The sequence below is a fragment of the Phoca vitulina genome, unplaced genomic scaffold (assembly GCF_004348235.1).
Source record: "Phoca vitulina isolate PV1807 unplaced genomic scaffold, GSC_HSeal_1.0 scaffold54, whole genome shotgun sequence".
Taxonomy (NCBI): Eukaryota; Metazoa; Chordata; class Mammalia; order Carnivora; family Phocidae; genus Phoca; species Phoca vitulina.
Genome location: NW_022589757.1, coordinates 2,756,734 through 2,784,364, shown reverse-complemented (window position 1 = coordinate 2,784,364; position 27,631 = coordinate 2,756,734). Strand labels below are relative to the sequence as shown.

Here is a 27,631-nt window from a genome sequence, read left to right as displayed (position 1 = left end):
AAGATTCAGATTACTTGGTCTACCATCAAATAAACATATAAATTATAATACTATGTGACAATTTTGGTATTTGTTTATCTTGGCTTTACCACAAGATTACAAACCCCTTTGTAAATCAGAAAGCTGTCATATTTCTTTGTACTCATGTGCGCAAGGTGGTGTTGGGCATAAAGTAGGTGCTCAAAAAGTACACGTTACTGTTCATTTCGTTGAATTTAAAAACCATTTATGGAATGCCTCATACTGGAAAGCACTACCAGATACGTATTTGTTATCGCAGTATTTATATACAGTCAGGACGAAAATTTGGGCTAAAAGATACCGTAACTTAAAAGCTTCACCTTCGTTCAGTCACCTGGGATTTTCCGAAGTGGTTTTGCTATTTCACTCCAAAACAGCATGATTTCTGCCTTTCCTGAAGTCCGGTTTACATTTTCGACTCCGACCAACTGCGAGGTTCCTAGGGAGCCAGGTAGCGGCGCTCGCTGGCACGCATGCGCACACGCACTAGCCCGCGCGGGCGGGGAAGCCGACCCCACCCCTCCCCGGGGCGCGCCGGAGACCCCCGTGAGCGCGCGAGGCCAGGACGGGCGCGGCCTGGGCCGTTGGGCGGAGGTTGTCCCGGCGCGATGTCAGCCCAGGGAGTGGCGGTGCTGCTGTCGTGGCTGAGCTGCTGCGGCTCGGCCGTGTGGAGGTAGAGAGACGCTACTGGCGCCCCGGGGCACCGGGCAGGGGTCGCCCCTGGGGCCGTGCCCCCGCGCCTCCGCGTCCTGACCCACCCTCCCCCGCAGACCACCGCCTGGAGCCCGGGCTCCCCGCGCCCAGCACCCGCGCCCCGCCGCCCCCTTCCGAGAGTTTTCGATGGATGAGGGCGGAGAATGAAGGAGCAGGTTTAGGGCTTTGCTCCTCCAGGGTCTGGGTAACTTCGCGTCGCTGTCCTGTGGACAGCTGAGCCCCTGCGAACCCACCCACAAACTCCTTTCCTCCTGCTGCACTCTTGTTTTGCCAGAGAGGAGAGGACCAAATGAGAGCCCAAAAGTCGCCACTGGGGAGGGAGGCGGGGCGAGGGCACTTCTCTAGGATAACTAGGTAGGTGATGGTGTATGTGAGGCAGATGTATGAAAGATTATGACGAAGTGCTTTATAAAATGTAAGCACTGTACAAATGTAAGGGGATGTAATTCCTGCATGAGGAATGGGAGTTGGTTCTGTGATTTGATTTAGGGAGTGAAGGATTTAACAGTTCTGAGAAATCCTCAGTGCAAGTGTGATTTTTGTTCAGTATTTAGTAACTGCTGGATTGGAAAGTGTATCGAAATATTTTAGAAAGATTTTCAACATAGGTTAAAATACAGATAATTAACCAGAAAAATAATATTCTGTGAATATTCCATTCAGTGGAGGTTTTGCTATAACTATTACCCTCTAACATTAAGATGTAAGAATACCGACAATCAATCAAACTATTACAGAGATTTCAGAGGAAAGGGATCTAGGGCACCTCATTGGACCGTTGGGGGCATCGAACAGAGTTAAGAGTAGCCTTGGAAAGGGTCAGTGAAGTAGTGAGAAAAAGCAAAAAGGTAGCATTCTGACAGAACTTTGTAATACAGCTTCTATTTTCTCCTCTATAAAGTGAAGAAAAGAAAACCTGTCTCATGGGGTTGTTGTGAGGCTTGAATGCAAAGATATATTTAGCTCCCAGAACATGCCTGGCAAACAATGGATCAATAAGTAAGGATAAGGGATATTATTAAGAATGGCCTGTGAATTCAGGGACTTCATAAACTTTTATGTTGTACACCAGAGGTCATCAAACTTTCTGTAAGGGCCAGGTAGTAAATATTTCAGGCTTTTCAGGTGATACAATCTATGTTTTAAGTACCCAACTCTGCCATGGTAAGGGAATGCACACCCCCAACAGTAGTAAACCAATGGTGTGGCTCTGTGTCAAAGAAAATCTATTTACAGGTGGAATTTGACCATAGCTTGCCAACCACTGGTCATAATGGTAAATTTCTTTCTCTTCCCTAAATTTCCAATGAGAATTTAGTGAAGACAAAGATGTTATTGTTTCCCATGGTAAAGTCACAGGCTCCTTGAATTTTATTTCTTAGTAAGGTGTTCTTTTAAAGGACAAAATTTCTTAAATTTGATGTAATGATTTTTTATTGTTAGCTTTTTTGGGGGGGGTGGAGAATTCAGGGTAGATGTCTTATTTAAATAATTCTTCCTTTCTCCAACATCTAAGAGACATTTATCTAAATTTTCTACTAAGAGTATTAATGTTTTTGACATTTCCTATCCCAGTGGAGTTGCTTTTCTTAAATGATCTAAGGTAGGACTGCGATTATTTCTTTCTCCTTATGAATCCAGATCCATTTTCCAGCTCCATTTATTATCACCTCTGTCCTATACAAAACTTCCCTTCAGACTTATGTCTACTTCTGGGTTTACTATAGAATCCCTCTTATTTGGAGGAGAAATTAGTTTTAATATTTATATTTGACCTTTTCCTCCACAGGTATTCCACTAACAGCCCGAACTACCACATTTTTAGTACCAGAAGTACTGTAAGTGTGTAATTTTTTCAAACTATAGTATTACTATCTACCTTAAAGCAGAGAGCAGTATTTTACACTCAATTATAGCAGTTATTTATTTTTATTTCATTTCCTTTGTCTCATTTATCATCCTAATATAAATCCCCTCGCCAATAAATGTCCTTAAATATATACGCAGCAAGCATAAGTAGTGTGGTTTTGAGAGTTTTGGTGATTTAATATTCACAGATAGGGTGGCCGTACAATATATTGTGTAAACTATTGAAAATGAAAGATAGTGCTATTAATATTTATGCTGGGACAACAGATATGAATTGCAACTGCCTCCACAAACTGGGATGAATGGTCACTGAAGCTGTAGACTTCATTCTCTATATTACTTTTTTTATTCAGTACTTTGTCTACTTCATTTCTTAATGCTGCCTGCTTACTAGTATGTGTGTGTTTTATTTGTACAGCCCCCCAGTGATGGACACATGGCTTTCTATCACTGCAAACAACACTGTGATGAATGCCCTTTTACATGTCCTTTTATGGGTCTGTGCAATAATTTTTCAGCTGGGATATAGTGAGAGCAGATGACTGATTTAACTAAATTCTGCATGATTGCTCTTGAGTGGCAATCACAGTTTCTACTGTCACCTAGTGTACATCTTCACCAAAGTTTGGTATTATTGAATTTTCTTTTTTTTATTTATTTATTTTATTTTTTACTTTTTTAAAGATTTTATTTATTAGAGAGAGAGACAGCAAGAGAGGGAACACAAGCAGGGGGAATGAGAAAGGGAGAAGCAGGCTTCCCGTGGAGCAGGGAGCCCGATACGGGACTCGATCCCAGGACCCTGGGATCATGACCTGAGCCAAAGGCAGACGCTTAATGACTGAGCCACCCAAGCACGCCTAATTTTCTATTTTTTTATTACCAATTTTATTACTATGTGTAATAGCTTATCGCTGTCATTATTTTCAGCTCTCTGATGACTAGTGATTTTGAGTATCTCTTCCCATATTTATGCAGGCTTCTCTTCTGAATTGCCTGATCATACCTTTTGCCCATTTTCCATTTAATTTTGTGCCCTTTTCTTGTTGATTACAGAGTGCTGTATACATTCCAGCCTCTATATTAGTTGAATGTTGGTTTTAAATATTTCATTTTCTTGTCTCTCATCTACTCATCTAACCATTACTGTTGTCTGTGAATATTTTATTTTTTAAGAAAAAGCTGACTTTTGTTGAGCCAAACCACACACACACATACATACACACACACACACACACATGCTTTTTGACCTCATACTTTCTACTTTTTTGGAGTCTTATGAAAAATCTTTTCCTACCCGGAGTTGGGTATTTCTCCTATTTTTTCTCTTATATGTGTTATATCCTGACCTTTCAAATACAGGTCATGAATCCATCTGGGGTCCATTTGTATATAATATAAAGTATGCATTCACATTACTTTCTCCACATAATGAACCACCACCTATTAAACAACTTACTGTTTTTCTATTATTTTTCTGGTATATTTTTTTCCATATATAGATGTGTCAATTTCTGAACTCTCTTCTTTCCTATGGGTAGAGTTGACTAATCCTCTCTTGTTTCATGTAGCTGCAGTTTAGTTTCAGTGCTATATACTCTTCCTTTGAATTAACATACCATAATTTATGCATCATTTTACTGTAGATAAGCAATTAGATGCTTTCCATTTTTAGTCTTTTTAAGTCTACTATGATTAGTGGGCTACTGGACTTGTTAGTCTACTATGAAAATTTTAATACCTATCTTCTGCTTAACATATATATGCATTTCTGTTGGGAGTGGAATAGGTAAGTCATAGGATATATGCACATGTTCAGCTTTAGTTGATGGTGCCAAAGATTTTACAAAGTAATTGTATCAGTTTACACTTATATTCTATGTTTATATATATCATTGTATTTACATTATTCAGAATCAGGCAAAAGGAATCTATATAAACTATATTTTCTTTTACAATGTCATTTGTTTTTAAATTCATTGCTATCCATTTCTTATGAAATCTGTACTTACCAGTTAAACTGTCATTTATAGTTAATTTCTTTAATATCATTTATTTATATATTTCATCTTTGTTTTTTATACAGCTTTGCTGTATAATTGACCATTTTATTAGTCATTTTAAAAATCTCCTTTTTTCTAAGTAGTCTCTACACCCAACATGGGGCTCAAATTCACAACCCTGAGATCAAGAGTTGCATGCTCCACCAACTGAGCCAGCCAGGCACCCCCTAAGAATCTTTTTTGATCTCTGCTGTTCCTTTATAATTTTTATAGAGGTGACAGAAATGTGTCATGTAACCAAAATAATGGAGTTATGTCATTACAGAAATGAAAATTGGGAGTCAGAGTTTGATTCTCAACAAAGGAGGTAGACAAATGCAAGCGAGTAGGTGGTAAAACCAGTGGCTTTGCAGGTTGCTTGCAAGTGATATTCGGAGAAAGAAAATATTGAGTGTACAGAAGATACTTTAGTTATTAAATAGTTCATAAATCTTAATGGAAAGCATTTTAAAACAATATTTTTCTACCTATTTGCTTTTCCTGGAGCTTTGGCATGAGGGACAGGATTCAGGTTGACACACATCCAGGAACCTGTGAAGTTGCTCTCAGGGAACATAAACTGGTGGAGGCCATCTCTGTGCTTTCCCTCTGCCTCACTACAGCTTTCCAGTATCTCCTAGAAAGGACCTTATGCGTTTGTCTAGAGCCTGGTCTTTGTAACTGCTGCCTAGTATACCTCCAGATTGCCTGGCCCTGGTGACCATGGCTTACACTTGTAGTCCCATAGGACTATATATATTTGTATACTTTAAAAGCTGCTGCTTGAATGTCTAGCTTCCAATCAACATGAATCTAGGTGCTGACTGAGATCTTCCCTTTGGGACAATGACAGGACTTGGCACATCCTCATCTACTGGGAGTTATTAAAAATAAAATAGGCTGCTTGGACAATCACAGCGTTTTGAAGGACAACCAAGAGCTAGGGCAAGGTTAAATGATAAGGCTCATCTTTTACACAGGGCCACTCCTTCAAGACTAAGAGAGGTGGTTATTTTATTTAATGCATAAAAACAAACACAAGAGAGTCAAGGAAATAGTAGAAACAGAGGAATATTTTCCAAACGAGAATAAGATAAAAGCTCAGGAAAAAACCTCAATGAAATGGAGATAAGTAATTTACCTAATAAAGAGTTCAAAGTAATGGTCATAAAGATGCTCACTGAACTCAGGAGAAGAATGGACGAACACGGTAAGAACTTCAGCTAAGAGATAAGTATAAGAAGATACCAAGTAGAAGTCACAGAGCTGAAGGATATAATAACTGAACTGAAAAGTACACTACAGGGTTCAACAACAGACTAGATAAGGCAGAAGAAAGGATCTGTGAACCTGAAGAGGGAGCAGTGGAATTCACCCAAACAGAGCAGTAAAAAGAAAAAAGCAAAAAAAAGTAAACATATCTTTTTTTTTTTTAAATTTTATTATGTTATGTTAGTCACCATACAATACATCATTAGTTTTTGATGTAGTGCTCCATGATCCATTGTTTTCGTATAACACGCAGTGCTACATGCAGTACATGCCCTCCTTAATACCCATCACCGGGCTAACTAATCCCCCTTCCCCCCTCCCCTCTAAAACCCTGTTTGTTTCTCAGGTCCATAGTCTCTCATGGTTCATCTCTCCCTCCAATTCCACCCCCCCATTTTTCCCTTCCTTCTCCTAGTGTCCTCCATGTTATTCCTTATGTTCCACAAATAAATGAAGCCATATGATAATTGACTTTCTCTGCTTGACTTATTTCACTTAGCATAATCTCCTCCAGTCCCATCCATGTTGATGTAAAAGTGGGTATTCATCTTTTCTGATGGCTGAGTAATATTCCATTGTATATATGGACCACATCTTCTTTATCCATGCATCTGTTGAAGGGCATCTCAGCTCTTTCCACAGTTTGGCTATTGCGGACATTGCTGCTATGAACATTGGGGTGCATATGGTCCTTCTTTTCACTACATCTGTGTCTTTGGGGTAAATACCCAGTAGTGCAATTGCTGGGTCATGGGGTAGTTCTATTTTTAAATTTTTGAGGAACCTCCACACTGTTTTCCAAACTGGCTGTACCAACTTGCATTCCCACCAACAGTGTAAGAGGGTTCCCCTTTCTCTACAACCTCTCCAACATTTCTTGTTTTTTTCCCTGTCCATTTTTGCCATTCTAACTGGTGTAAGGTGGTATCTCAGTGTGGTTTTGATTTGGATTTCCCTGATGGCTAATGATGATGAATATTTTTTCATGTGTCTGTTAGCCATTTGTATGTCTTCTTCAGAGAAGTGTCTTTTCATATCTTCTGCCCACTTTTTGACTTGATTATTTGTTTTTTGGGTGTTGAGTTTGAGAAATTCTTTATAGATTTTGGATACCAGCCCTTTATCTGTAGTGTCATTTGCAAATATCTTCTCCCATTCTGTGGGTTGCCTCTTTGTTTTGTTGACTGTTTCCTTTGCTGTGCAGAAGCTTTTTATCTTGATGAAGTCCCAAAAGTTCATTTTTGCTTTTGTTTCACTAGCTTTTGGAGATGTATCTTGAAAGAAGTTGCTGTGGGCAATGTCAAAGAGGTTACTGCCTATGTTCTCCTCTAGGATTTTGATGGATTCCCGTCTCACATTGAGGTCTTTCATCCACTTTGAGTTTATCTTTGTGAATGGTGTTAGAGAATGGTCGAGTTTCATTCTTCTGCATGTGGCTGTCCAATTTTCCCAGCACCATTTATTGAAGAGACTGTCTTTTTTCCATTGCATGTTTTTTCCTGCTTTGTCAAAGATTATTTGGCCATAGAGTTGAGGGTCCATATCTGGGCTCTCTATTCTGTTCCATTGGTCTATATGTCTGTTTTTGTGCCAGTACCATGCTGTCTTGGTGATCACAGCTTTGTAATATAGCTTGAAATCAGGCAACTTGATGCCCCCAGCTTTGTTTTTCTTTTTCAACATTTCCTTGGCGATTCGGGGTCTTTTCTGATTCCATACAAATTTTAGGATTGTTGGTTCCAGCACTTTGAAAAATGTCATTGGAATTTTGATCGGGATGGCATTGAAGGTATAGATTGTTCTGGGTACCATAGACATTTTAACAATGTTTATTCTTCCGATCCATGAGCATGGAATATTTTTCCATCTTTTTGTGTCTTCTTCAATTTCTTTCATGAGTGTTTTGTAGTTCCTAGAGTATAGATCCTTTACCTCTTTGGTTAGGTTTATTCTGAGGTATCTTATGGTTTTTGGTGCTATTGTAAATGGAATCATTTCTCTAATTTCTCTTTCTACAGTTGCGTTGTTAGTGTATAAGAAAGCAACTGATTTCTGTGCATTGATTTTGTATCCTGCCACATTACTGAATTGCTGGATGAGTTCTAGTAATTTGGGGGTGTGGAGTCTTTTGGGTTTTCCACATAAAGTATCATGTCGTCTGTGAAAAGAGAGAGTTTGACTTCTTCTTTGCCAATTTGAATACCTTTTATTTCTTTTTGTTGTCTGATTGCTGTCGCTAGGACTTCTAGTACTATGTTGAACAACAGTGGTGAGAGTGGGCACCCTTGACGTGTTCCTGATCTTAAGGGAAAGGCTCTCAGCTTTTCCCCATTGAGGATGATATTTGCTGTGGGTTTTTCACACATGGATTTTATGAACTTGAGGAATGTTCCCTCTATCCCTATACTCTGAAGAGTTTTAATCAGGAAAGGATGTTGTATTTTCTCAAATACTTTTTCTGCATCAATTGCGAGGACCATATGGTTCTTCTCCCTCCTATTAATGTGTGCTATCACATTAATTGATTTGCAAATGTTGAACCACCCTTGCATCCCGGGGATAAATCCCACTTAGTCGTGGTGGATGATCCTTTTAATGTATTGTTGGATCCTATTAGCTAGGATTTTGTTGAGGATTTTGGAATCCATATTCATCAGGGATATCGGTCTGAAATTCTCCTTTTTGATGGGGTCTTTGCCTGGTTTGGGGATTAAGGTAATGCTGGCCTCATAGAATGAGTTTGGAAGTTTTCCTTCTGTTTCTCTTTTTTGAAACAGCTTCAGTAGAATAGGTATTATTTCTTCTTTGAATGTTTGGTAGAATTCCCCAGGGAATCCATCAGGCCCTGGACTCTTGTTTTTGGGGATGTTTTTGATCACTGCTTCAATCTCGTTACTGGTTATTGGCCTATTCAGGTTGTCAATTTCTTCCTGTTTCAGTCTTGGCAGCTTATAGGTTTCCAGGAAGGCCTCCATTTCATCCAGATTGCTCAGTTTATTGGCATATAGTTGCTGATAATAATTTCTAATACTTGTTTCTATTTCCTTGGTGTTAGTCGTGATCTCTCCCCTTTCATTCATAATTTTCTTAATTTGGGTCCTTTCTCTTTTCTTTTGAATAAGTCTGGCCAGTGGTTTATCAATCTTATTAATTCTTTCAAAGAACCAACTTCTAGTTTCATTGATCTGATCTACTGTGTTTCTGGTTTCTAGTTCATTGATTTCTGCTCTAATTTTAATTATTTCTCTTCTAATGCATGACTTAGGCGTCGTTTGTTGCTTTTTCTCTAGTTCTTTAAGGTGTAGAGTTAGTTGGTGGATTCGGGATTTTTCTATTTTTTTGAGTGAGGCTTAGATGGCTATGTATTTCCCCCTTAGGACCGCCTTTGCAGTATCCCATAGGTTTTGGACCGATGTGTTTTCGTTCTCATTGATTTCCATGAATTGTTTAAGTTCTTCTTTGATTTCTTGGTTGACCCAAACATTCTTGAGCAGAGTGGTCTTTAGCTTCCAAGTGTTTGAATTTCTGCCAAATTTTTTCTTGTGATTGAGTTCCAGTTTTAGAGCATTGTGGTCTGAGAATATGCAGGGAATAATCTCAGTCTTTTGGTATCGGTTGAGACCTGATTTGTGACCCAGTATATGGTCTATTCTGGAGAAAGTTCCATGTGCGCTCGAGAAGAATGAGTATTCTGTTGTTTTAGGGTGGAATGTTCTGTAAATATCTATGAGGTCCATCTGGTCCAATGTATCATTCAACGCTCTTGTTTCCTTGTTGATTTTCTGCTTAGATGATCTGTCCATTGCTGAGAGTGGAGTATTGAGGTCTCCTACAATTAATGTATTGTTATCAATATGACTCTTTATTTTGGTTAACAGTTGGCTTATATAGATGGCTGCTCCCATGTTGGGGGCATAGATATTTACAATTGTTAGATCTTCTTGTTGGATAGACCCTTTAAGAATGATATAGTGTCCTTCTGTGTCTCTTATTACAGACTTTAGTTTAAAATCTAATTTGTCTGATATAAGAATTGCTACCCCAGCTTTCTTTTGATGTCCGCTGGCATGGAAGATGGATCTCCATCCCTTCACTTTCAGTCTGGATGTATCTGTAGGTTCAAAATGAGTCTCTTGTAGACAGCTTATGGATGGGTCCTGTCTTTTTATCCAATCTGCAACCCTGTGCCTTTTTATGGGAGCACTTAGGCCATTCATGTTGAGAGTGATTATTGAAAGATATGAATTAATTGTCATCATGTTGCCTGCGAAGACATTGTTTTTATAGATTGTCCCTGTAAATTTCTGTTGTATCTCACTCTTGGGGTCTTTCTCCTTTTATAGAACCCCCCTTAATATTTCTTGCAGGGCCAGCTTAGTGCTCACATATTCTTTCAGCTTCTGCTGGTCATGGAAGCTCTGCATCTCTCCATCCATTCTAAATGAAAGCCTTGCCAGATAAAGTATTCTTGGCTGCATATTCTTCTCATTTAGTACCCTGAATATGTCTTGCCAGGCCTTTCTGGCTTGCCAGGTCTCTGTGGATAGGTCTGACGTTATTCTGATGTTCCTCCCTCTGTACGTAAGGAATCTCTTCCCCCTAACTGCCCTTAAGATGGTTTCCTTGGTTCTAAGATTTGCAAGTTTTACTATTACATGCCAGGGTGTTGGCCTGTTTTCCTTGATCTTGGGAGGGGTCCTCTCTGCCTCTAGGACACAAATGTTTGTTTCATTCCCCAGATTAGGGAAGTTCTCAGCTACGATTTGCTCAAATACATCTTCTAGTCCTCTCTCTCTCTCCACTCCCTCCGGGATTCCAATTATTCTGACATTGGAACACTTCATGGTGTCACTTATTTCTCTGATTCTATTTTCATGGATTCTGAGTTGTTTTTCCCTGGCCTCCTCTTTTCCCTTTTTATCTATTATATTGTCTTCCAGGTCGCTTATTCTCTCTTCTGTCTCAGTTACCCTAGCTGTTAGATTATCTAGATTGGATTGGATCTCATTGATAGCATTTTTAAGTTCTGCCAATTCACCTTTTATTTCTGCCCTTAGAGACTCTATGTTGCCATTAATTGATTTCTCCATTCTAGCCATTGTCTTCACAATTGCTAGCCTGAATTCCATCTCCGACATCTTGGTTGTATCTGCATCCATTTGTAAATCTGCAGCATAAGTCATAATCTCTGATTCTTTTCTGTTTTGGGGGCTCCTCCTCCTAGTCATTCTGTTGATGGGTGTTTGAGGGAATGTATAGAGTCCAAATTATTGACCAGAACCCAAGCAAGATGCACCTGTTTTCTTGGGACCTTAGGGTTGCTGGCCTCTTGTTTTCCCAGGCTGTCTTCTGCAGGAGGGGCCTGCCGCGCTGTTACTCAGGCAACCCTGTTTGGGCGGAGTTGCCCTGCGCCCCTGTGGCGGGGGATGGGCTCAGTGGGAATCAGTTTTTGGGGCTTTTGTTCTCTGGCGCCTTTCCCTGGTGGCTTTCCGTGTCTCTTCTGTGAGTCAGAGCAGAAGAGACCGTTTCCAACCCTCTGTCTCAGAGCAGAGAGATCACAGTCTGTTCTTCAGTGAGCTCTCCAGGCCACACTGTCTCGGTTTCTGTCCGTGCTGCTATAAATTGCAGCATCCTGGGTTGTGCGCCCCTTTGCAGCGCTCCCAGTCCTGCCTCCAGGTCCGGGCACGTCTCTGCCCTCTGTGCTTCTAAAACCGCCAGCCACTCCCAGTTCGCGCGTGCATGACTCCGCCGCTCCGGGTTTCCATCCTGGGGGCTGCAGTTTGCCCGCGCAACCCCGCCGCTCCGGGTTTCCGTCCCGGGGGCTGCAGGTCGCGTGCGTGCGACCCCGCCGCTCCGGGTTTCCATCCCGGGGGTTGCAGTTTGGAGGCGCAACCCTGCCACTCCGGGTTTCCACCCCAGGGGCTGCCCTAAAGTCCTTTCCCCGCCGCTACCGGTCTGCAAGTCTGTGCCCGTCCACAGCGTGCAAGGCTGTCACTCACCGGCGGTGTAGGATCCCCACAGCCAGGCACCCTCCCACTGCCGTTTATCCTCCGATATCTGCCCGCAGAATCACGGCTCTCCGCTTCGTACCTCAAAACCAACTGCCTGCTATATTCTGTTTGTAGAGATCCAGATCTTCTTCATCTCAGGCTGGTTTCCTGGGTGCTCAGAGTGGTCTGATAGATATCCAGCTCAATTCCGGGAACCAGTTGAAATAGGGTCCCCTATTCCTCCGCCATCTTTCCCCCCAGCCAAAAGTAAACATATCTTAAGGCATTTATAGAATAACATCAAATGGACTAACATTCACATTATAGGGGCCCAAAAGGAGAATAGTGAAGAGAGTAGAAAAATTTCTTAAGAAATAATGATTGAAAACTTTCCTAAGTTGGAGAAGGGAACAGACATCTAGATCCAGGAATCCCAGAGAGTTACAAATAAGATGAACCCAAATTATTTAAATTATAATTTATATGTCAAAAGTTAAGCACAAGGAGATTTCTTAAAAGCAGCAAGAGGGGCATCTAGGTGGCTCAATTGGTTAAGCATCTGCCTTCTGCTCAGGTCATGATCTCAGGATCCTGGGATTGAGCCCCATGTCAGGCTTAGCAGCAGGGAGCCTGCTTCTCCCTCTCTCTCTGTCCCTCCCCATGCTCATGCTCACTCTCATGCACATGTGCGCTCTTGCTCTGTCTGTCAAGTAAATACAATCTTTAAAAAAAAGCAAGGAAAAAAACTTCTGTTACATACAAGGGAAACCCCAAAAGACTATCAGTAGATTTTTCAGCAGAAATATGCAGGCCAGAAAGGAGTAGCACAAGATATTCAAAGTGCTGAAAGAAAAAAACTTCCATACAAGAATATTCTATGCAGCAAGGTTTTCATACAGAATTGAAGGAGAAATAGTTTTCCAGATAAGCAAAAGCTAAAGGAGTTAATTAGCACTAAAGTAGCCTCACAAGAAATGCAAAAGTAACTTTTCATGCAGAAAAAAAAGCTGGATGAGGGCTAATTAGTAACAAGACAACATGAAAGAATAAATCTCTCAGAAAACATATACATTAAAGGTAGTGGATTAATTACTTATAAAACTAGTGTGAAAGTTAAAAGACTAAAGCAGTAAAATATAACTGCAATAATTTGTTTAGGGATGCACAAGATAAAAAAGGGGTAAAATGTGACATTAAAAACAATGTGAAAAGGGTGAGTAAAAATATAGAGCTTTAGATTGTGATCAAACATGTTATTGTCTACTTAAAATAGACTTGTTATAACTTTTTTTATGTAAGTCTCATGGTAACCACAAGGCAAAAACATATAGTAGATACACAAAAGATAAGAAAGAATCTAAGCATACCACAAAAGAAAGTCATCAAACCACAAAGGAGAGCAGAGAAGAAGAAAGAAACATAGAAAATTACAAACCAGCCAGAATATAGTTAACAAAATAACAATAAGTACAACCATACCTCATATTATTGTCCTTCACTTTATTGTACTTTGCAGATGGTGCTTTTTTTTTTTTTTTTCAAATTGATGGGTTATGGCAACCCTGCATCAAGCAAGTCTGTCAACACCATTTTCCCAATCTTTTGCTCATTTCATATCTCTCTGTCATATTTTGGTAATTCTCATATTTCAAATATGTTCATCATTATTATATTTGTTACAGTACTCTGTGATAAGCAAATATAACTTGCTGAAAGCTCACATGATGGTTAACATTATTCACAATATTTTTAAGATTACATTATGTACACTTTTTAGACAATGCTATTGCACACTTAATAAACTATAGTATAATCTAAACAATTTTTTTATGTACTGGGAAACAAAAAATTCATGTGGTACACTTTACTGTGATATTCAATTTATTGCAGTAGTCTGGAAATGAAACTGCAGTATCTCGAGGTATGCTTGTACCTACCTGTCAGTAATTACTTTAAATGTAAATGGGCTACAGGGGAGGAGCAAGATGGCGGAGGAGTAGGAGACCTGGATTTTGTCTGGTCCCATGAATTCAGCTAGATAGGGATCAAACCATTCTGAACACCTACAAACTCAACAGGAGATAGAAGAAAAGAACAGCAACAACTCTCTGAACAGAAAAGCGATGACTTTCTGGAAGGAAGGACATGTGGAAAAGGGAATCCGAGGCAATATTCAGGAAGATAGATGGTGGGGGAGGGGCCTCCGTTGGCCACTTCTGGCAAGTGATAGAGCCACGGAGCACAAAATCAGAACTTTTAGAAGTCGGCTCTGCTGAGGGACCTTGCTCCAGTGGCTAAGCGGGGAGTGGAACCCTCGCTGGGACAGTGTGGTCTCAGGACCCTTGGGATCACAGAAAGACTGGGGATGCCTGAGTGTGGCAGAGCTCCCAGGTATCAGAGCAGGGAAGCTGGCTGCAGAGACGGAGCAGAGGAGTGGGCTCTCAGCTCAGGGTTCCCATAAACCGTGATCTGCAGCACAGTCGGGCCACTGCTCCTCCAGCAGGGACCCAACAAGCAGCAGATCCAGGAAGACTCCCCTTCCTCCCCCGGGAGGAGCAGCACGGGAGTGCACTGCAGGGATCTGCTGGGTTTGGAGACTCCACACGGGGTCATGCGCCAGAGATAGAAACGCTCGGTCACAGGCCGGGTGAGCACGGAGTGCGGCTGGAGACTGGGGAGACGGGAGTGATTGACTGCTTTTCTCTGGGGGCTCACTGAAGAGTGGGGCCCCAAGTTCTCGGCTCTTCCGGGGTGGAGATTGGGAGGCCGCCATTTTCACTCCTGTCCTCCAAAGCGATACGGAGAGCTTGCAGGGAACAAAAGCTCCCAAGAGCAAACCCGAGCAGATTACTTAGCCTGGCACCGGCAAGGGCAGGGCAATTCTGCCTCTGGCAAAGACATTTGGGAACCACGGCAACGGGCCCCTCCCCCAGAAGATCAGCAAGAACAGCCAGCCAAGACCAAGTTTACCGATCAATGAGAATGGCACACCTCCAGCGCTAGGGGAATACGGCACATAGAATTCATGGCTTTTTTCCCATGATTCTTTAGTCCTTCAAAGTTAATTTTTTTTAACTTTCTTTTTTTAATTTTTATTTTTCCCTTTTTCAACGAATATCTTATCAATACCTTTTTTAAAAAATATTTTTATTTTTCATTTTTAGAGTCATATTCTATCCCTTCATAGTAGTTACCCTTATTTTTGGTACATATATATATAAGTTGTTCTCTCTTTTAAATTTTGGGATACAATTTCTTCTAACAGATCAAAATATACCCTAAATCTCTAGTGTATGGCTTTGTTCTAGTCTCCTGCCTGATCACATTCTCTCCACCCCTTTTTTTTAAAAATCCTCTTCTTTCTTTTTTTCAACCAATTCTTATCTTATCAATTCCTTTTATAAAATCTTTTATACTTTTCATCTTTACAATCATATTCCATCCTTTCATCATATTAACCCTTATTTTAGTACATATATAAGTTTTTCTTTCTTTAAAATTTTGGGAGGCACTTTCTTCTAACAGACCAAAATACACCCAAAATCTAGTGTGTGGCACTGATTTATGCACCAGCCTGATCATATTTGATCATATTCTGTTTTTTGTTTTGTTTTCTTTTGTTTTTATCTATTTTTTTTTCTTTTTTCTTTCTTTCCCTTTCTTTCCCACTGGTCTCAGGTCTTTTCTGATTTGTTTAGTGTGTATTTTCTGGCGACGTTGTTACCCTGTTAGCATTTTGTTCCCTCATTCATCTGTTCTCCTCTGGACAAAATGATGAGATGGAAAAAATCACCTCAAAAGAAAGAACAAGAGGCAGTACTGACTGCCAGGGACCTACTCAATACGGACATTATTAAGATGTTGGAACTAAAGTTCAGAATGACGACTTTAAAGATACTAGCTGGGCTTGAAAAAAGCATGGAAGTTATTAGAGAAACCCTTTCTGGAGAAATAAAAGAACTAAAATCTAACCAAATCAAAATCAAAAAGGCTATTAATGAGATGCAATAAAAAATGGAGGCTCTAACTGCTAGGATAAATGAGGCAGAAGAGAGAATTAGTGATATAGAAGACCAAATGATGAAAAATAAAGAAGCTAAGGGAAAGGGAAACTACTGGATGACGAGTGCAGAATTCGAGAGATAAGTGATACCATAAGATGAAACAACATTAGAATAATTGGGATCCCAGAAGAAGAAGAAAGAGAGAGGGGGGCAGAAGGTATATTGGAGCAAATTTGGCGAAGGCAACAGGCATCAAAATCCAGGAGGCACAGAGAAACCCTCTCAAAATCAATAAAAATAGGTCAACACCCCGACACCTACTAGTAAAACTTACGAGTCTCAGAGACAAAGAGAAAATCCTGAAAGCAGCTCGGGACAAGAGATCTGTAACCTACAATGGTAGAAACATTAGATTGGCAATAGACCTATCCACAGAGACCTGGCAGGCCAGAAAGGACTGGCAGGATATATTCAGAGCACTAAATGAGAAAAATATGCAGCCAAGAATACTATATCCAGCTAGGCTGTCATTGAAAATAGAAGGAGAGATAAAAAGCTTCCAGGACAAACAAAAACTAAACGAATTTGCAAACACAAAACCAGCCCTACAAGAAATATTGAAAGGGGTCCTCTAAGCAAAGAGAGAGCCTAAAAGCAACATAGACCAGAAAAGAACACAGACAATATACAGTAACAGTCACCTTACAGGCAATACAATGGCACTAAATTCCTATCTTTCAATAGTTACCCTGAATGTAAATGGGCTAAATGCCCCAATCAAAAGACACAGGCTATCAGATTGGATTAAAAAACAAGACCCATCGATATGCTGTCTGCAAGAGACTCATTTTAGACCCAAAGACACCCCCAGATTGAAAGTGAGGGGATGGAAAACCATTTACCATGCTAATGGACATCAAAAGAAAGCTGGGGTGGCAATCCTTATATCAGACAAACTAGATGTTAAACCAAAGACTGTAATAAGAGATGAGGAAGGACACTATATCCTACTTAAAGGATCTATCCAACAAGAAGATCTAACAATTGTAAATATCAATGCCCCTAACATGGGAATGGCCAATTATATAAGGCAATTAATAACAAAAGCAAAGAAACACATTGACAACAATACAATAATACTGGGGGACTTTAACACCCCCCTCACTGAAATGGACAGATCATCTAAGCAAAAGATCAACAAGGAAATAAAGACTTTAAATGACACACTGGACCAAATGGACTTCACAGATATATTCAGAACATTCCATCCCAAAGCAACAGAATACACATTCTTCTCTAGTGCCCATGCAACATTCTCCAGAATAGATCACATCCTATGTCACAAATCAGGTCTCAACCAGTACCAAAAGATTAGAATCATTCCCTGCATATTTTCAGACCACAATGCTTTGAAACTAGAACTCAATCACAAGAGGAAAGTTGGAAAGAACCTCAAATACATGGAGGCTAAATGGCATCCTACTAAAGAATGAATGGGTCAACCAGGAAATTAAAGAAGAATTTAAAAAAATTCATGGAAACCAATGAAAATGAAAACACAACTGTTCAAAATCTTTGGGATGCAGCAAAGGCAGTCCTAAGAGGAAAGTAGATAGCAATACAAGGCTTTCTCAAGAAACAAGAAAGGTCTCAAATACACAACCTAACCTACTACACCTAAAGGAGCTGGAGAAAAAATGGCAAGTAAAGCCTAAACCCAGCAGGAGAAGCGAAATAATAAAGATCAGAGCAGAAATCAATGAAATAGAAACCAAAAGAACAGTAGAACAGATCAATGAAACTAGGGGCTGGTTCTTTGAAAGAATTAACAAGATTGATAAACCCCTGGCCAGACTTATCAAGAAGAAAAGAGAAATGACCCAAATCAACAAAATCATGAATGAAAGAGGAGAGATCACAACGAACACCAAAGAAATACAAACAATTATAAGAACATATTATGAGCAACTCTATGCCAGCAAATTAGATAACCTGGAAGAAATGGATGCATTCCTAGAGATGTATCAACTACCAAAACTGAACCAGGAAGAAATAGAAAACCTGAACAGACCTATAACCACTAAGGAAATTGAAGCAGTCATCAAAATTCTCCCAACAAACAAAAGCCCAGGGCCAGATGGCTTCCCAGGGGAATTCTACCAAACATTTCAAGAAGAATTAATACCTATTCTTCTGAAACTGTTCCAAAAAATAGAAATGGAGGAAGGAAAACTTCCAAACTCATTTTATGAGGCCACGATTACCTTGATCCCCAAACCAGACAAAGACCCCATCAAAAAGGAGAATTACAGACCAATATCCCTGATGAACATGGACGCAAAAATTCTCACCAAAATACTAGCCAGTAGGATCCAACAGTACATTAAAAGGATTATTCACCACGACCAAGTGGGATTTATCCCTGGGCTGCAAGGTTGGTTCAACATCTGCAAATCAATCAACGTGATACAATACATTAACAAAAGAAAGACCAAGAATCATATGATCCTCTCAATAGATGCAGAAAAAGCATTTGACAAAGTACAGCATCCTTTCTTGATCAAAACTCTTCAGAGTATAGGCATAGAGGGTACATACCTCAATATCATAAAAGCCATCTATGAAAAACCTACAGCGAATATCATTCTCAATGGGGAAAAACTGAGAGCTTTCCCCCTAAGGTCAGGAACACGGTAGGGATGTCCACTATCACCACTGGTATTCAACATAGTATTAGAAGTCCTAGCCACAGCAATCAGACAACAAAAAGAAATAAAAGGCATCCAAATCAGCAAAGAAGAAGTCAAACTCTCACTCTTTGCAGATGATATGATACTTTATGGGGAAAACCCAAAAGACTCCACCCCAAAACTGCTAGAACTCATACAGGAATTCAGTAAAGTGGCAGGATATAAAATCAATGCACAGAAATCAGTGTCATTCCTATACACCAACAACAAGACAGAAGAAAGAGAAATTAAGGAGTTGATCCCATTTACAATTGAACCCGAAACCATAAGATACCTAGGAATAAATCTAACCAAAGAGGCAAAGGATCTGTACTCAGAAAACTATAAAATACTCATGAAAGAAACTGAGGAAGACACAAAGAAATGGAAAAACGTTCCATGCTCATGGATTGGAAGAACAAATATTGTGAAGATGTCAATGCTACCTAGAGCAATCTACACATTCAATGCAATCCCCATCAAAATACCATCCACTTTTTTCAAAGAAATGGAACAAATAATCCTAAAATTTGTGTGGAACCAGAAAAGACCCCGAATAGCCAGAGGAATGTTGAAAAAGAAAAGAAAAGCTGGCGGCATCACAATTCCGGACTTCCAGTCTATTACAAAGCTGTCATCATCAAGACAGTATGGTACTGGCACAAAAACAGACGCATAGATCAATGGAAAAGAATAGAGAGCCCAGAAATGGACCCTCAACTCTATGGTCAACTAATCTTCGACAAAGCAGGAAAGAATGTCCAATGGAAAAAAGACAGTCTCTTCAACAAATGGTGTTGGGAAAATTGGACAGCCACATGCAGAAGGATTAAACTGGGCCATTTCCTTACACCACACACAAAAATAGACTCAAAATGGTTGAAAGACCTCAATGTGAGACAGGAGTCCATCAAAATCCTAAAGGAGATCACAGGCAGCAACCTCTTCGACCTCAGCCGCAGCAACTTCTTTCTAGAAACATCACCAAAGGCAAGGGAAGCAAGGGCAAAAATGAACTATTGGGACCTCATCAAGATAAAAGGCTTTTGCACAGCAAAGGAAATAGTCAACAAAACCAAAAGACAACTGACAGAATGGGAGAAGATATTTGCAAATGACATATCAGATAAAGGGCTAGTATCCAAAATTTATAAAGAACTTCTTAAACTCAACACCCAAAGAACAAATGATCCAAGCAAGAAGTGGGCAGAAGACATGAACAGACATTTTTCCAAGAAGACCTCCAAATGGCCAACAGACACATGAAAAAGTGCTCAACATCACTTGGCATCATGGAAATCCAAATCAAAACTCAATGAGATACCACCTCACACCAGTCAGAATGGCTAAAATTAACAAGTCAGGAAACAAAGATGTTGGCGGGGATGTGGAGAAAGGGTAACCCTCCTACTCCGTTGGTGGGAATGCAGCCACTCTGGAAAACAGTATGGAGGTTCCTCAAGAAGTTGTAAATAGAGCTACTATACGATCCAGCAATTGCACTACTGGGTATTTTCCCCAAAGATACAAATGTAGGGATCTGAAGGGTACATGCACCCCGATGTTTATAGCAGCAATGTCTACAGTAGCCAAACTGTGGAAAGAGCCAAGATGTCCATCGACAGATGAATGGATAAAGAAGAAGTGGTATATATACACAATGGGATATTATGCAGCCATCAAAAGGAATGAAATCTTGCCATTTGCCACGATGTGGATGGAACTGGAGGGTGTTATGCTGAGCAAAATAAGTCAATCAGAGAAAGACATATATCATATGACCTCACTGATATGAGGAATTCTTAATCCCAGGAAACAAACTGAGGGTTGCTGGAGTGGTGGGGGTTGGGAGGGATGGGGTGGCTGGGTGATAGACATTGGAGATGGTATGTGCTATGGTGAGCGCTATGAATTGTGTCAGACTGTTGAATCACAGATCTGTACCTCTGAAACAAATAATACATTATATGTTTTTAAAAAAAGAAGAAGAAGAAGAAGATAGCAGGAGTGGAAGAATGAAGGGGGGGAAATCGGAGGGGGAAACGAACCATGAGAGATGATGGACTCTGAAAAACAAACTGAGGGTTCTAGAGGGGAGGGGGTGGGAGGATGTGTTAGCCTGGTGATGGGTATTAAAGAGGGCTCGTTCTGCATGGAGCACTGGGTGTTATATGCAAACAATGAATCATGGATCACTACATCAAAAATTAATGATGTAATGTATGGTGATTAACATAACATAATAATTTAAAAAATAATAAAAAATAAATGTAAGTGGTCTAAATTCTCCAATCAAAAGACAGAGTAACTGGATGGATAAAAAATAAGATCCATCGATATGCTGCTAATAAGAAACTCATTAGATATAAGGACACATACAGACTGAAAGTGAAGGGATGGAAAAAGATATTTCATGCAAACGGAAACCAAAAGAAAGCAGTGTTAGCTGTACTTATATCACATAAAATAGGCTTTAAGACAAAGTCTAATAAGAGACAAAGAAGAGCATTACATAAATACAAAGATGTCATCAAATAAGGTGACATAACATTTAGGTACCTATTTTTGCATTAAACAGAAGTTACTATATATATAAAGCAAATATTAAAAGAACTAAAGGGAGAAATACACAGCAATACAATAATAGTAGAGAACATTAATATTCCACTTTCATTAATGGATAAGATCATCCAGAGAGAAAATCAAAAAGGAATTATCAGTCTTAAACAACACATTAGACCAGATGGACTTAACAGATATATAAAGAACATTCCATTCAAAATCAACAGAATACACATTCTTCTCAAACACACATGGAACATTCTCAGAATAGATAGGTCATGTGTTAGGCCACAAAACAAGTCTTAATAAATTTAAAGAGATTGGGGTGCCTGGGTGGCTCAGTCGTTAAGTGTCTGCCTTCAGCTCAGGTCATGGTCCCAGGGTCCTGGGATCGAGTCCCCCATCGGGCTCCCTGCTCGGCAGGGGGTCTGCTGCTCTCTCTCCCACTCCCCCTGCTTGTGTTCCCTCTTCGCTGTGTTTCTCTCTGTCAAATAAATAAAAAAATCTTAAAAAAAAAATGTAAAGAGATTGATGTATCAAGCATCTTTTCTGACTGCAATGGTTTAGAATTCAATGATAAATAGAAAACTGCAAAATTCACAAATATGTGGGGATTAAAGAACATGCTACTGAACAGCCAATGCATCAAAAAACAAATTGAAAGAGAAATCAAACAATAACTTGAGATGAAAATGGAAACACAACATAATGAAACTTATGGGATGTAGCAAAAACACTTCTAAGACAGAGGTTCATAACTTAAATGCCTATATTAAGAAACAAGAAAAATCTCAAACAGGGCGCCTGGGTGGCTCAGTTGGTTAAGCGACTGCCTTCGGCTCAGGTCATGATCCCAGGGTCCTGGGATCAAGTCCCACATCGGGCTCCCAGCTCAGCGGGGAGCCTGCTTCTCCCTCTGACCCTCTCCTCTCTCATGCTGTTTCTCTCTCGCTCGCTCTCCAATAAATAAATAAATAAAATCTTTAAAAAAAAAAAAAAGAAAGAAAAATCTCAAACAACATTACACCTGAAGGAATTAAAAAAGAAGAAATGAAGCACAAAGTTAGTAGAAGGGAGATAACAAAGATAACAACAGCAGGAAATGAAATAAAGATTAAAATAATAGAAAAGATAAATAAAACTAAGAGCTGGTTCTTTGAAAAGATAAAATTAGACTAACCAAGGGGAAAAAAAAGACAAAATCTGAAAGGAAAGAGGATGGATTACAATGATAGCACAGAAATACAAAGAATCATAAGGAACTACTATAAACAATTATATACCAACAAGTTGGATAACCTAGAATAAATAGGTAAGTCCCTAGAACCACACACCCTAACAAGACTATGAAGAAATAGAAAATATGAACAGACCAATTACTAGTAAGGAAATCGCCCCCCCCCCCCCCAAAATAAGAGCCCAGGACTGGACAGCTTCACTGGTGAATTCTACCAAACATTCAAAGAAGAACTAGTATTGGGGCACCTTGGTGGCTCAGTTGGTTAAGCGTCTGCCTTCGGCTCAAATCATGATCCCAGAGTCCCGGAATCGAGCCCCACATTGGGCTCCCTGCTCAGTGGGGAGTCTGCTTCTCCCTCTGCCCTTCACCGCACTCATTCTCTCTCTCAAATAAAAGAAAATAACATCTTAAAAAAAAAACTAGTATCAATCATTCTCAACTCTACCAAAATATAAAAGAGGACCCTGCTACCAAAACCAGAGAAGGACATTACAAGAAGAGAAAACTACAGGCCAGTATTTCTAATCAATATAGATGCAAAAATTCTCAACAAAATATTAGCAGGCATAATTCAACAATAAATTAAAAGGATCATATACCATGAGCATGCGGGAAATATTCCAAGGATGGTTCAACATCTACAAATCAGTCAGTGTAATACACCACATTAATAAAATGAAGGATAAAAATCATATGATCATCTCAATAGATGCAGAAAAGCATTTTATAAAATTCAGCATCCATGTATGATAAAAACTCTCAACAAAGTGGTACAGAGGGAACATACCTCAACGTAATAAAACTACATATAACAAGTCCACAGCTGACATCATACTCAATGGTAAAAAGTTGAAAGCTATTCATTTAAGATTAGGAACAAGACAAGGATGCATTCATGCCACTTTTATTCAATATAACATTGGATGTCCTAGCCAAACAATTAGGCAAGAGAAAGAAATAAAAGGCATCCAAAGGAAAGGAAGAAGTAAAACTATCTCTATTTGCAAATGACATGATATTATATATAGAAACCCTAAAGACTCCATCAAAAAACTGTTAGAACTAATAAATACATTTAGTTAAGCTGCAGGATACAAAGCCAACATTCAAAAATCTGTTGTGTTTCTGTACACTAATAACAATTTGAGAGAGAAATTAAGAAACCAATCCTATTTGCAGTTGCATCAAGAAATAAAAACACCTAGTAATAAATTTAACCGAGGAAGTAAAAGACCTCTATGCTAAAACTGTAAGACATTGATGGAAGAAATAGAAGAAAACGCAAATAAATGGAAATATATTCCACACCCATGGGTTAGAAGAATTAATATTGTTAAAATGACCATACAACTCCAAGAAATCTACACTTTCAGTGCAATCTCTTACAAAATTCTGATGCCATTTTTCACAGAAATAGAACAAACAATGGTAAAGTTTGTGTAGAACCACAAAAGACTCCAAATAGCCAAAGCAATCTTGAGAAAGAAGAACAAAGCTGGAGGCATCACGTTTCTGATTTTAAATTATATCACAAACCTGTAGTAATCAAAATATGTTATTGGCATAAAAACAGATACAGAGATCAATGGAACAGAATAGAGAGCCCAGAAGTGAACCCCTGTGTATATGGTCAATTAATTTGCAACAAAGGAGCCAAAAATATACAATGGGAAAAGGACAGTCTTTTTAATAAAAGATGTTGTGAAAACTGGACAACCATATGCTGGATCACTATCATATACCATATACAAAAATTAACTCAAAATGGATTAAAGACTTGAATAACAGACCTGAAACCATAAAACTCAGAGAAGAAAACATAGGCAGCAAGCTTTTTGACATTGTTCTTGGAGATGACATTTTTTTAACTGAAACCAAAAGCAAAGGCAACAAAGACAAAAATAAACAAATGGGACTACATCAAACTAAAAAGCCTTTTCACAGCAAAGGAAACCATCAATAAAATGAAAAGGTAATATACTGAATAGGTGAAAATATCTGCAAATTATATATCTCATAAAGGGTTAACATCCAAAATATATAAATAATTCTTACAACTCGATAGGAAAAAGCAAACAATTTTATTTAAAAATGGGCAGAGGATTTGAATGGACATTTTCCCAAAGAAGATATACAGATCGCCAACAGGAACATGAAAAGATGCTCACCATCACTAACCATCATGGAAATGCAAATCAAAACCACAATGAGCTCACCTCATACCATTTAGAATGCCTATTATCAATCAGAAATGAGAGGAGAAATAACAACTGACACCACAGAAATAAAAAGGATTATTATACTATGAAAAATTATATTCCAAAAAACTGGACAACCTGTAAGAAATGGATAAATTCAAACAATCTTCCAGAGCTGAACAAGGAAGAAATAGAAAATCTGAGCAGACTGATTACAAGTAACAAAATTGTATTGGTAATAAAAAAAAAAAAAAAAAAACTACCCCCCAAAAAAGTCCAGGACCAGATGGAATCAGAAATAAATTCTACCAGATATTTAAAGAAGAATTAATCATAGTCTCCTTGAACTATTCCAAAAAATTGGAGAAGGAAAACGTCCAAATACATTCTACAAATCCACCATTACTCCAATACCAAAAACAGACAGACACAACAAAGAACCTACAGGTCAGTATGCATGATGTACATAGAGGCAAAAATCTTCAACAAAATATTAGCAAACTGCATACAACAATTCATTAAATGATCAAGTGGGATTTATTTCCAGGATGCAAGGATGGTTCAATATCCATAAGTCAATCAGAATCATAAACTACATCAATAAAATGAGGGAAAAATTATACAATCATTTCAGTAGATGCGGAAAAAGCATTTGACAAGATTCAACATCCACTCATGATAAAAATTCTCAACAAAATGGTATTGGAGGAAACATACCTCAACGTAATAAAGGCCATATAAGAAAAACCCACAGCTACCATCAGACTCAATGGTGAAAAACAGAGCTTTCCCTCCAAGGTCAGGTCCAAGATCAAGAACAAGACAAGGATGTCCACGCTCATCACTTTTATTCAACATACTGGAAGTCCTAGCCACAGCAATCAGACAAGGAATAGAAATAAGATGCATGCATATTGGTAAAGAAGTTAAACTGTCACTATTTGCAGACCACATGATACTTTACATAGAAAATCCTAAAGATGCCACCAAAAAACTACTAGAAGTAATAAACCAATTCAAAAAAGTTACAGGATACAAAATTAATAGACAGAAATCTGTACTATTTCCACTAACAACGAAGTTGCAGAAAGAGAAATTTGAAAAACACCACCATTTACATCACATCAAAAATAGTAAAATACCTAGGAATAAACTTAACCAAAGAGGTTAAAGACCTAAACTCTGAAAACTATAAAACACTGATGAAAGACATTGAAAATAACACAAATGGAAAGATATTTAATGCTCATGGATTGGAAGAATTAATATTGTCCAAATGTCCATATTACCCAAAGCAATCTGCAGATTCAATGCAATCCCTATCAAAATACCAACAGCATTTTTCACAAAACTAGAACAAATAATACTAAAATTTGTATGTGGCCCCAAATAGCCAAAGCAATCCTGAGATAGAACAAAGCTGGAGGTATCACAATTTCATATTTCAAGATATACTACAAAGCTGTAGTAATCAAAATAGAATGATACTGGCACAAAAATAAACACATAGATCAATGGAACAGAATAGAGACCCCAGAATAAACCCACATTTATATGGTCTATTAGTCTGTGACAAAGGATGCTAGAATATACAATGGGGGAAAGACAGTCATTTCAATAAATAGTGTTGGGAAAACTGGACAGCTACATGTAAAGGAATGAAATTGGACTACTTTCTAACAACATACAAATAAAACAAAAATACCCAAAACCTCAAAGTGGATTAATGACCTAAACATGAGACCTGAAACCAGAAAAATTCTAGAAGAGAACATAAGCAGTAATTCTGTGACACTGACCATAGCAATAGTTTCTAGATATGTCTCCAAAGGCAAGGGAAACAAAAACAACAATAAACTATTGGGATTACATCAAAATAAAAAGCTTTTGCACAGCAAAGGAAACTACAAAACTAAAAGATGGAATGGGAGAAGATATTTGCAAATGACATATCTGATATGGGGTTAATATCCAAAATATATAAAGAACTTATACAATACCAAAAAAACAAATAATCTGGATAAAAATGGTGAGAGCAGCTAAAGACATTTTTCCAAAGAAGACATGCAGATGGCCAACAGAAACATGAAAAGATGCTCACCATTACTACTCATCAAGGAAATACAAATCAAAATCACAATGAGATATCAACTCAAACTGTTAAAATGGCCAAAATCAAGAAGACAAGAAACAAGTGTTGATAAGGATGTGGAGAAAAAGGAACCCTCATGTACTGTTGGTGGGAATACAAATTGATATAGCCACTGTGGAAGAGTATGGAGGTTCTTCAAAAACTTAAAAATAGAGATACCATTTGATCCAATAATTCCACTACTGAGTATTTACTCAAAGAAAATGAAAACACTAACTCAAAAAGATATATGTACCTCTGTGTTTATTGCAGCATTATTTACAATAGCCAAGACATAGTCACAACCTAAGTGTCCATCAATAGATGAATTGATAAACACACACACACATATACATGTCTGTGTATACATACACACAATGGAGTATTACACAACTATAAAAAGGATGAGATTGTGCCATTTGAGACAACATGATGGACCTAGAGGGTATTATGCTAAGTGAAATAAGTCAGACTGAGAAAGACAAATGCCATATGACTCCTTTCAAAATGGAATCTAAAAAATGTGAATAAACAAACAGAGCTATTCCAGACATATTATTTCATCCATAAATATTTTAGTATGTGTGTTAAAAATGCTGATTCTTAAATTTTATTTTATTACTTTTATTTCCTTAAGTAATCTCGGCACACAACGTGGGGCTCAAATTCATGACTCCAGCATGCTCTACTGACAGAGCCAGCCAGGTGCCCCTAAGACTCTTAAATTAAAAAAACAAAACAAAACAAAACAAAAAAAAACAGCCATGGCAATTAGACAAGAAAATGAAATAAAGACATCTACATTGAAAAGGAAAAAATAAATTACCTCTATTTGCAGATGACATGATCTATATAAAAA

General features: G+C 38.7%; 1 protein-coding gene across 1 annotated transcript in view; it reads left to right on the top strand.

Annotated features, from left to right (window-relative positions):
- Nucleotides 1–523: 523 nt before the first annotated feature.
- CATSPERE (catsper channel auxiliary subunit epsilon) overlaps nt 524–27,631 on the top strand; it is a 198,400-nt gene continuing 171,292 nt past the window's right edge. Inside the window, exons 1-2 of the mRNA XM_032389395.1 lie at nt 524–694; nt 2,525–2,573. Coding sequence (XP_032245286.1) covers nt 630–694; nt 2,525–2,573 — 114 coding nt within the window. The 5' untranslated portion in view covers nt 524–629. The remainder of the gene's footprint in view (nt 695–2,524; nt 2,574–27,631) is intronic.